This window comes from Chlamydotis macqueenii, chromosome 1 (genome assembly GCF_036417535.1).
Source record: "Chlamydotis macqueenii isolate bChlMac1 chromosome 1, bChlMac1.mat, whole genome shotgun sequence".
Taxonomy (NCBI): domain Eukaryota; kingdom Metazoa; phylum Chordata; class Aves; order Otidiformes; family Otididae; genus Chlamydotis; species Chlamydotis macqueenii.
Genome location: NC_141556.1, coordinates 13,316,926 through 13,329,125, shown reverse-complemented (window position 1 = coordinate 13,329,125; position 12,200 = coordinate 13,316,926). Strand labels below are relative to the sequence as shown.

At 34.7% G+C, this 12,200-nt stretch overlaps 1 protein-coding gene across 2 annotated transcripts in view; it reads left to right on the top strand.

Moving 5' to 3' along the window:
• Positions 1 to 12,200, top strand: part of PHTF2 (putative homeodomain transcription factor 2) — a 70,222-nt gene that overhangs the window by 40,105 nt on the left and 17,917 nt on the right. The window contains exons 7-10 of one of the 2 annotated variants that reach the window (XM_086745891.1): positions 350 to 514; positions 5,607 to 5,808; positions 6,749 to 6,907; positions 10,530 to 10,748. In XM_086745891.1, the coding sequence (XP_086602017.1) occupies positions 350 to 514; positions 5,607 to 5,808; positions 6,749 to 6,907; positions 10,530 to 10,748 (745 nt within the window). The remainder of the gene's footprint in view (positions 1 to 349; positions 515 to 5,606; positions 5,809 to 6,748; positions 6,908 to 10,529; positions 10,749 to 12,200) is intronic. The other variant, XM_086745900.1, reaches the window with a different exon arrangement.

Genomic DNA, 12,200 nt, shown 5'->3' with positions numbered 1-12,200 from the left:
TGAGGCGCTATTGGAAGCGTAGAACTTTGGTGTTCCAGCACTTCACTGAGTATGGTTTGCTACAGTGAATTGTCCCATTAAAATGGGAAAACCTACAGTAGTGATTTTTACAGGTCTAAGCCTCTGATAATGAGATGAACTGTATTTTCTGTGTAAGTGTTACGATAATGAATAAGTGTTATGCTTAGTTTTATTAAATTGTTTATTAAATTGATGTGATAAAGCTTTAGCAAAATACTTAGAAATCTTGCTTGTTTTTGCATGCTTAAACTGCTGAACACATTATAGATGTAGATAAGTAGATTGCACTTATAAAGCTACCTTCCAATTTTAATCTCTTCTGATGAAGGAAATTAAGGAAAGCAGCACATTTGGAAGTACATAGGGAAGGAGATGGCTCTAGTACCACAGATAACACACAGGAGGGAACAGTGCAGAGCTACGGTACAAGCACCTCTTGCAGTATTGGCGCTGTCTTCAGAGATATCTGGCATGCTGCTTTCTTTTTATCAGGGTTTGTATTTATTCAAGGCTACATATGTGTTAGAGATGCACTATCCCTTTTCTAAAAAAGTAAACATTGATGTAATGATTAAACTCTTGTTGATCTAGTTTTTATTCTTAATAGTAAACTCATCTCAGTATTTGAACATGTACTAATGTGTTGTCTCTTGACTTTTGCAAACAGTGATAGGTAGTTTTGAAAAGATACTGAATTAACTTTTAGTTAAATTATATTTTGATGTAGAAGTACTCTGTGTGGGCTCTCAGGAACGAACCAACTCAGTTTCTCAATTTTAATCCAATGAGAAAATTCATCTCTTTAATTTTACTTTATTACATTAGCTGCCTATTACTCTGAGAGAATGCTTATTGAACTCTATCACTGTCACCAAATCACACACTTTTTCTGAAGGAAAAGCCTTCGGGATTCAAATAGGCACAGCATTTAGTTAATAAATAAACATTGAGGATTTGTTTTCTGATGATTGGAAGGAACATCTAACCCTGTTACATTCCACAGCTGTTTTGCAAATGATCGACCTACTAATGCAGTGCTCTGGGCAATTAAAAAGTTTTTTAAAAAGCATCCTGTAGCAGTCTGTGTTCAAGACAAGCTGTACACACGGCATTGTGAGTGCTATATATTAGCATTTATTAACAAGAGAAAATATACTCATGAAGTAGTATGAAATTGAGAAAAGGGATACTGCAAGTTATTACATTGATGTTTTATTGTGCATGCTGTGTCTTAAATGTGACAATACTAACATGTCTGTCATACTTGTGATATGTGCTCTTAACCACTGGTAAAGCTTATCTTATGTTATGTTCTGGCAACATCTAGTTGAAACTCCGGAGAAGTTTTAAAAATGTTTAAAAATATTGCAAGAGGAGAGTTCATTTGACTTTTTCCTGTCTAGATTAAGCTAGCTTTGACAAACTGTGAGCCATAGTAATGGGCACCACTACTGTTCTTTGGGATTGTGTGCATCACTTTCTAGTCTGTTTGGAGGGTAGTCTTCTAAATTTTTGAATGTTTTCCATTCATTGAAGATACTGATCTGCAATAAGAAGTGTTGGAAGATCCATTTTTTTTTTCATTACCTTCCCTTGTATTGGATTCAGAGTGTTTTCAGTTGAGAAGGGCTCTGTGGGACTTGCTCGAAGGACTTGTTTAAAGCATTTAATGAGAGATAGCGTGTATATATTTATAGATGTTAAGCCCCAATGATAGCTACTTAGTATATTCAGTATCTTCAAAGGATAAAGAGCACAGAGTGACTGAGAATGCTGTAAGTAGCCCCTAGTCATTTGTTACCTCTTCAATCCAGAGACAGTTGTTTATGCCATACAGACCATAACAGGAACTTGTCCAGCTGAAAAATAACTCCCCCCCCCCCCCCCCCCCGCTCAGGAGATCATGCAGATCAGTTTTTTCATGCAGTTTCTTTTGTGGTAATGCAAACAGTTTTGTCAGCACAGTGGTACGGCAGAGTGGGATTGGGAAGGAGTGAGCAGGAGCGCAGCATGGAGCACATTGGCTATTTTACTTTGTGATGTTGCTGAAGAAAATCTTTTGAAAATTCAGTGCAAGGAAGCTGTACAGTCACACCTGACCTGTTTCTTAAGACATATTTTGAGGCTCTTTAGATAAGCACATTAGAATGTCTCATTAGTGTTTATTTACAGCAGTTTTCCACATATACTAAACTTTGAGATACCATTTTTTTTTAGTTTTAAATATAGGTCTTAAACACGTTTCAAAATGAACCTCAGAAATTATGTTCTTTCCTTTAGGACAGGATCCTGTGTACCTAGATCATTTGCCTACATTCAGATCGTTGATGATCTGGAACCTTATATTCAATAAATATTCTTTTGAGTAGCAGAACTCAATCTAACTAATAAAATATAGTTCTTAACTTTAACTAATTGCATGGAGCAATTTAGAAAATGCTAATTATTAGTTGCACTGGAAAGGAGGGCAATATCCAAATAGGTAATTTATTCAGAATGTAGTACCAGCTTGGGGCTTTGCTTTCTGTGTGTGTCTTACTCCAGTTATGGAAATTTTACAACTGTAGCTTCTTTAGAAGTTTTGCAGCATGAACAGGGAGGAGAATTTGTGTGGGGTTTTTTTTTTTTATTTTTTTTTGACTCACCGCAATGAAAATTCATGGGAATAGAATACTTGACAGTGAAAATCTACAGTCTTCCAGAAACTTGATTTAAATCTTCCTTAATATTTTCTCTAGCTAATGCATGAATAAGACTGAAAGTCATTTGTGACTTAGCTTTTGCATATGTTCAAGCTTTTTAAGACCTTCTTGGATTTATTAATAGTGTTAAATGCTTCTTGTGTTGCTCTTAAATACTTTTAATTCTAGCATGAAATTTAGAAGTTGATGTGTATGTGTGGTAGTTGTAGGAAACTATACATTTCTGTCAGCTAGGGAAGTATTGTTCATGTTTGTTATTGTTGTTTTTTCTTTTAACACGGTGTAGTGCATGAAAACCTAACTTTAAGCCCAAATTTGTGCTTTTCTGGCCTGGGGCTTACACTTAAATTTAGGGATTCTTACAAAAAAATAACTCTATGGTCTCTATGTTAGAAACAAATGAAATACTTCAGTCAAGTTACTTGGTTTTCAAAATGAGCTTTAATTGTTATCAGACTAGTATGTCTTGCAATTTTAGCACTTAAGCATTGCTTGAGTAGTGAAGTCCTGTCTGAACAAATTATACATACAAACATACTTTCTTTTTTTTCTCGTATCTATTCCTACTCAACTGTTTGAGGCTACTTCTTCCTAGTAGCTTTCAAGTTTCATGTGGAATGTATAAAAACTTTTCCAATTAAACTTGGAAGAGTTGTCCAGTTACTCCACTTACACAGCTTAGTAACTTCTAGAGTAAGTCTCTGAAGTCTGTATGTGATGAGAACTGCATTCTCTTTTCCACTGTTAAAAAGGAACTTTTTAAAAGTGCCAAAAGTTTATTTAATGCATTAAAAATTTGCCTCACTGGGCTCCTACCTATTGCAAATAATATAATATTAGTGCTACCTCCTTAGTGCTCACAATGGAGCTTACTGAAACTTATTATTTCCGGAACTGGAACAGCAAAGTTTTCCATTAAATAATAAGCTACGCTTTCTCTTTCTTCCGTTCTCTTATCTTCATTAACTTAAACAATGACATTATGGAATGGCACAGAAATAAAGTTCTAACAAGTTTACTGTTGATAGATCAACCTTTTTGTCCAAACTTCAGTAATGTTTTGTATGATCATCATAATGGACCTGGAGCATTAGAACTCTGTGTGAGCTAGCACATTGGTACTCAGCCAACAGGAGGCAGCTTACTAACTGCTTCTCCAGCACAAAACACATAACATCTTGCTGTTTCTTTACTTTTATGGGCTTATAATAAAAATTAATCTATGCAAGTGGATAACAACTACAAAAAAGTGTTTCTGCTTGTTTTGGTACTCATTTAGAAATAAGATTGACTAAGAATTTTGGGAATAGGTCAGGGAATAGTAGGTGAGCTCTACAGCTTCCTGCAAGAGCTTCTTCCCCCAAGAGAAACGGAGTAGCATTTACTTTGGTTTAGAGAAAAAAAGTTAGGTTATTTCCAGGATGGGATGAGGGAAGATGGAATGAGACTAAAGATGAGAAAGGAGGATGAAACACCTTAGTAACACTGTATCTTCTCTTAATTATTTTGTCTGCATTCCAACAGATGAATTGCTTCTTTTTGGATTTTTCCATTTTATTGAGCTCTCCCTAACCATTTTTTGTGTTCAGATCTCCCCCGTATATGTGGAATACGTTATCTTGGGAGGAATGTGAGGTGACTATCCCGTTGTTTGATGTACATATTAAAGAGGAATTTAATCTTCTGCTGTGTAATCCAAGCTCTCACAGAATGCCTCATTCCTTAAAGGGAAAGGCAATGCATATTCCCTCACAGGAACACAAGATCAATTGAACAGGTTATTTATAGTTTTATGACCTACGTCCAGGGTTCTGCTTTTAATAAAAAATTAAAAAATCTGGAAACTTGATTTATAACACTTTTTTTTTTTTTTTTTTTTTACTCCTCGCAAGGAGAAAAAACAAGCAAAATTCTAACAAGCAAAATCTAATACATACAAGATATTTGTTGCTTTTCTGATTTTTTTTTTTTTTCCTTTTTTTTCCTGTGTGGTTTTATTTGAGAATACAGAAGCGAAGACTTAAAGTAGTCTCTGTTGATAAGGTAGTTAACTGCTGTTTCTTTTCATTCCTTCCTTGACTATGGTTTTCAAATGTGGCAGTGTAATCATCCAGATGTTTCCTTTGAGAAAACCTTTTTCACACATTTTATATTCTTGCTGCTACATCTATTGACTAGTTAAGGGCCTTGACATCTAGAGAATGTTATGCAAGACTATTCATCTGTATTAGTAGTCTTAAGAATAATAATACTGAAGCATAATTCATAAACTTATTTTGTGATTTGACAACGTGCTTAGTTACTGTAAGATATATCGAAATATGTTGCCGGGGTGTTATTGGATGATAGGAAGAAGAGTAAATCACCTTCTGATAGTAGAGTTGCCAATAAGCAGAGCGTATTTAAAACAACAGAAGAAGTATCTGTGTGCAGAGTACTAAACAGAGTGTGTTTGTTTGCAGCTTCAGGAAATGGCATACTTGCTTTGAATTAATAAGACTTAAAGAAATTTTCAGCATACCTTTTCTTTGTTAAGATAGAATAGAGAAATTTTTCATTTACATTTGAGGCTTGCGGTTCTTCTATTGCCAAAGTTGCTGTGAAGTTTTAGTATTAAAACAGATTTCCTTTTTCTTTCAGTAGCTAATGATATAATTTTCTTTCAAACACTGACAGTTTATTTTGTAACAATTTTAGGAAAAGATAATTGATATAATTTAGAAGATTAAATAGTTACAAATATTACATCAGATATTAATATTATTAGTTTATGTTCATCTTAATAGTAAAACTAAAACATGGGTTAAGAGGGATAAGCAGGATTTAGACTGGGAAAAATTGAGAGAATAATGAATTTAACAAGTATATTTGTTTCAAACATAGATCTAAGAAAGCAAAAAACTCAATAGATAAATCCACTGAGACCGATAATGGCTACGTGTCCCTTGATGGGAAAAAAACAGGTAAAACCAGTGAAGAATGTGTGCAGGCCCATGAACGTCGATGTGAAGTGATTAAGCCAGAAGAGTCAGGGTGGAGTCCTGCAACAGTGAGAGATGCCTTCAACAATCACAGTCATCACAAAGTAAGTGTGCTTCGTTGTTTTCAAAGCAGGATTATTAATTTGTCAAATGATGTGTGAAGTGTATTTTTATGATGCTTTGATGCATTCTTATCTACTTTGTTATTAAAAATGTTTATAAAATTAAATAAGACTTAGGATCCTGGGACCGAAAATTATGTTAGGTCTTTTTATTTCATCCTTATATTCCAAGCCTTTCCTTTTTCTTGTAGGAGGATCCTTACTGACATCTAAATATCCTTTGCTGTTCTGTATTTCAATGCACAAATTTGTGTGCTGCCCTTTATCTGTGGGGTTTTCCAGACCAACTGAACACACTGTACCTTTTCCTGCCTCTTTGATATTCTGAGCACAGATATGTCTTTATGCTAAAGTGGAACAAATTTTGTATTACTGGCGATTTATAATTTTGAAGTCATTCTGAGCGTTTGTCTTTAAAGAATTTGAGGGATTGATCTCTGTAGAAAATGAGGAAGGCAGGATTTTCCTCTTGATGAAATAGGCAGGACTCTATAGTGAGAAATAAAGATGAGATGGAAGCATAGGGAGTGGTCATGAAAGAAAGCAGAACTTTTAATTTGGCTGGGTCTGATTATCTCCTGGATTTTGTGTTTTCATCTTACTGTTCTACAGAATAACTTTTCCAAAACATTTTTCCTGGCTTTCTTATCACTGGCATTTGAACATGCCATTACAGCTCTTACACTTGACTCTGTCTCACTAGTATTTACCATCAATGATCGATCATGTTTATTTTGTTATTACAATTTCTGTTTTCTCGTTCCTACTGAACCACTTAATGTTGACAATTGGAAATTAATTAATATCTAATTTAACAGAGCATAGATAACAATGTTGCAGAAAAAAAAATATTTCAGTAGTTGAGGACAAGACCTAATAAAGTTGAGTGTATTTCTTACTAACGCTCTATCTCTTGCACCAGGATACTCACAGGACTGTGACAAATTTATCAGATGAAGTTTCTAGTGAGGAAGGGCCTGAAACTGGATATTCTTTACGTCGCAATGTAGAACGCGCTTCTAGTGATTGTACACTTCGAAACAGGAAATCTCATCATTATAAGAAACACTATCCTCTGGAGGTATGTTCTTTTCCATTGCTACTTTTCTGTAAGTTGATAAAACATCTAAGTTTCTTATTGAATTATATATTTCCCTCAAACCTTTCTTCTCCTGTATTGGATTTTAGGAGTCTCTTAATTGGAAGACATGTTAGTGGGGAACAGGGATTTTTTTTTTTCTTCTCTTTTTAATGATGGAGTTTTGAAATTAATAAGTTTTTATTTATTTCATTTGAGCTTCATCCTATTTTTCAATTTGTTGTAAGGATCCTAAAATACATTCTGTAGATCTTGAGAACTTGCATCAGATTATGTCCAACTCTGTTGCTGTCTTTTTACACCAGTTATCTCCTCTGGAAACTGGATTTGTAACAGAAACAGTAGTAGTTGTCAGTATGCAAATTTTCATCATGCTAGTGCTGCTGCTTCTCTCCATTTAGTTAGTATTTTGGATTCGCTAGCCTTTTCGTCTTAGAAGTCTGAGTCTATCTCTGAGTTTTTGTTCCCTCATGTTTATTGAAACAGTCGTTTAAAATATTGTCATGAAATCTCAACACAACTGTTAATGCATAAAAATACTTAAGTTTTAAGAGACTTGATGACATCATAGCTTACAAGAGGGGAATTCACAGATTCTATATTAGCAGAGTCCTTAATTGTAAGGACTCGGACATTGTAAGAGAAGGGGATATGTTACCATGTTTTTATTTATTTATAGTTTTAAATTATAGGGTTTTTTTGCTGATGATATGCAACTTAACAAATCTATGGAACTTTTTTTTAAAGGCTATATTGCCATTTTTTTTCCCTAGAACTATGAGAAAAGACTGTAAAGAATAATTTCAGCTCTGACAAGTTAACTTACAGATGAGTTGAATAGGCAGAACCTCATGAGTAAGCTTTCTACTTGCTGTAAGAAACATTTCCTTAGAAGAGTTAAAATAGTTTTCTCTGATAACAACTGCAAAGCCTTGAAGTTGATGCTTTGCATAAAAACATTCTATTATTTAATTTGTTTTTCACAGACTTTGGTTAGAAAGATCCAGAAGGCTAATTGATTTGACTGCTTAATGCCTTATGCATATTTGATTTAGGGTAACTGGACAGGTCTATACTTGGAACTGTTCGTTTCGTATTACAGAAGATGTCTCTTGACTGTATACTCGTGCAGCTGGTAGTGCTTGACAAGAGGAAGCAGAAAGACAGGGTTACAGTCAATTTTTTTTTTCAGTTTAAATATATTTTCTCGTGCATAGAGTTCTTCAGAGCTAAGGAAGGCTGTGTAGATCTCTCCAGAAACTGAAGAGACTAAATTTGCCTGGTGTGTAGCTTTGGCAGTAATATTTTACACTTGTTCCCTGTTTAGTTATCTGACTGATGCCATGAAAGAGGAAGGCTTTCTTTGTTGCTACCAACTTGCCTCCCCCACACGATTACAAAGGAAATGAAACAATAGTTTTCAAATCTGTGAAAGCTTTCTTTGTATTTATAAAAAATAAATTAGTGAAGTCAGTGGATATACTCTCCACCTCTGTCATAGAGTTTTATCTTCATATTTACTTGTCAACTTAATTGTTTGAGCAAGCTTTTTAATGTTCTTACTTTATTAGCTTCAGAACTCAATGGTACCCAGAAAAGACTGCCTTCTATAAATAAAACGGGGTTTTTTAAGGAAAAAAAAAAAAGATTTCAGACTCTTTCCACATTGATGTTACCACTCACTTTGTAAAAGAAAGTGAAAGAGTTCAGGCAAATTTTTTTCCAAATATTTCTTTATGAAATTGCTTACATTAAATACATTAAGCATGTAATGCATTACAAATCATTAAATTAGTAGGTCTGCTGGAATATTGCTTAATTATTTTTTTTTAGTGTAAAAAATAGTGTCTATTCTTGACAGAAACTAGTAAAAAGAAATAAACTTTGTGTTAAGAAGGAACAGAAATTCCCAGAGACCGTGATGAGTAGGGTGGTACTGCTTTTAAGACTACTTACCTGTTTTGCAGGAAATGGATTCTGCTTACTCTAGAAAGGAGTTTAAAGCTCTACGTTCTTGTTTTGAAGACATTAAATTGTTTTATGTGTATGCATGAGGAGATTTGAATGTCCTAAACTTCATATTTTTATTTCGTTATTTAAGATATAGGTAAAATTTGAACAAAATAAAGCACTCTTTCTCAAGTACAGTTTGTTTAAAATAATTAACATTTTATGTATGATTATGTAGACTACACATATATCTAGCATTAGCTATATATACTCTTGCTTATTTTTCCTCTCTACACTGGATGCATAACTATCTTCAAACAAGATCACTCTGTCTTTGAGAAGTAGTAACAATGAGGGAATGTGATTTGTAGAGGACTTTCGGAGTCAACTCCTCTTTTATTATAGGCTCTTACATTTAGAAATACACTTCTGGAGCACATCAAGCTTTCTTTTTTTGGAGTGAGACCAGAGGAGGGCCATGAAGATGATCAGAGGACTGGAGAACTTATACTATGTAGAAGGCTGAGAGAGCTGGGGCTGTTCAGCCTGGAGAAGAGAAGGCTCTGGGGAGACCTTATAGCGGCCTTGTAGTACCTAAAAGGGGCTTATAGAAAAGACGGGGAGAAACTCTTCTTATCAGGGCCTGTTGTGATTGGACAAGGAGCAATGGTTTTACAATAGAAGGAGGCAGATTCGGACTAGACATAAGGAAAACATTTTTTTACACTGAAGGTGGTGGAACACTGGAACAGGTTGTCCAGAGAGAAGTGGTAGATGCCCCATCCCTGGAAACATTTAAGGCCAGGTTGGATGGGGCTCTGAGCAACCTGATCTGGTTGAAGATGTCCCTGCTTCTTACAGGGGGGTTGGACTAGATGCCCTTTAAAGGTCTGTTCCAACTCAAACTATTCTATGATTCTTTTAAAACTAGTTAAACTGTGTCCACACTGCTTGCTTGGAAGGCTCCTTGAGTCTTGAATGACTAGAAATACCTGTACCTTCTTCCTCTAGGGCCTTGCTTTTTCTAGAGAAAGAATTCATTACTGTGTGAAGCTAATAAGTAGCTAAAGTACTTCAGCTCAAACAACTAGAGTCAGAAAATGAAAATGTCAAATTAATTTAAAATATTTTGTGAATGGTACTTTTCTTACTCTCACATTTGTGTATTACAATTTCCATCTGGTGTATATGGCTTTAATGCTCATTTGTGTCTTTCAAATTTTCACTAAAATAATGGAGCTGTAAAGTGTTTTAAAAGAGACTTAATTTATAGCTTATAAAATCGGAAGTTTGAGACATAGTTGGAGTCTGTGGCTTGATAATTGCTGTTAAAGTCTAAATGAATGAATTCTAAAAAAAATATGCAGTTATTTCCTTTCAATAGTTAATATGATTTGATTTTTCATTATTTAACACCCTCTCCAACAGAGCAGGGACCATGGACGGTTACTTGTTTGTACAGTGTCTAAAAATGTGTACCTCTTAGGCACTCCTTCAATGAAAGTGTAATTCTTTCTGATTGCAAAGATAATAGATTGGAACATAAAAAGACAGATAAACATGGATTCACTAATTTGTACTTTATAACTGTTCTGTTGGGAAACAATGTAGAATACAAAAGGTGCATTAATTGCAATGCATATTTTAATTTCAGGATACACCTAAATCAGGTACTAGCTGCAGTTCTCGGTGCTCAAGCTCCAGACAAGATTCTGAGAGCACAAGGCCGGAATCAGAAACTGAAGATGTGCTGTGGGAGGACCTCTTACACTGCGCAGAGTGCCACTCTTCCTGTTCCAGTGAGACAGATGTAGAAAGCCCTCAAGTGAATCCGTGTGTGAAGAAAGAATACAGAGATGACCCATTTCATCAGGTTGGTATCCACCAATTTTGATTTTTTAAAATTTTTTTAATTTTTTTTTACACCACACACAAGTTCAGTATTATCTGCTTTGTCATATGTCAGGGGCCTGGGAGAAAGAATTCTGTATTAAATGAAAGTAGCAAAGCTGAAGTAATATGATAGAATTAAAACAAAGAGAATTTGATTTCTGCTGCTCGATTATTAATTTGTCAAATTAAGAGGATATGACAATATACTGAAATAGCCTGCAGAATATTTGAGTGTTTGAATCTTAGTTTCTAGTTCAGGACAAGTACTGATGGATTTAAGTCTCCTCTGCAGTAGGTGACTCTGGGGTTCTTTGGTTTGTTTGTCTCTCTCTGTCTCTGTCTCTCTCTCTCTCTCTCTGTGTCTCTCTGTCTCTCTCTCCCTCCCTCCCCCCCCCGCCTTCCTCCCCCCTTCCCTCCCTCCCTCCCTCTCTCTCTCTTCTTCCCTGCAGTTTGCTTATATATAAATATCTGTATAAAAAAGCAAATAAACAGATAATATACATAGTACCTAAGGTTATATATGTGTATATATAATATATATATAACGTTACATGTGTATTCTGTGCATCTAAATTCTAGTTAGATAAAATATTTTTACCTTAAAGCTAATAATTTTATTTCCCTTCTTTAATGCTCTTCTGTAGCAACATACAGGCAGCAATTTCTGAAAATTTTAGTTTTTGAGCAATGCTTCAGTTGCAGCCTGCCTTGAGTTAACATTGGACAGAATCCATTGTTAATACCTGATCATGAAGAATCAAATACTAGTTTTTATTTGGTAAAATCCATTCATATGTCACAATGTCAGTTATATTTGTAGCACAAGTCTTATCTTTAAATCGCATGTTAATTGTGTTGCTGATCTGAAACATTTAAGTAAAGAGATGGAGAGAATGTGAAATATTCTTCTGGGTAAACGTGTCATGTGTTGGTAGCGCGTATATCAGTACTAAGGAATGGCATGCAAGAGATAGTGTTAATGCTAGCTAGCCACAAAAAAGAATTTCAAGAGGCAAGCTTTTTACTCATAACCAGATTTGAAAATTATCTATTTGTTGATTTTAAAAAATGACCCCCCTTGCAACTCTCCCTGTCCCCCAAAAGAGATAGCAATTTGGATTTCATGCAGTTTTGCCTTTTTTTAATTTATTTTTAGCTGCTCTTGTTTACATTCCATATAAACAGTAAAGCAGAAGCCTTACAACAGGGAGTTGAATTGCAGTATATGCATTGACTTTGTTTTTCTATAGTTGAGTGTTTTTCTGTTTCATTGCAGATCGTGAATTTTTGAGTTTCAGCTCCTGGTGTTGGTACTCCCTCTAGAGGGAGACTTTGGAAATCTGTGGTTAAGAAAGTCTTGCAACTAGTATTATTAAACAATGCAAATATAAATCTTTTTTTTTTTTTTTTTATCCAGTGGGAAAAAAGTGAG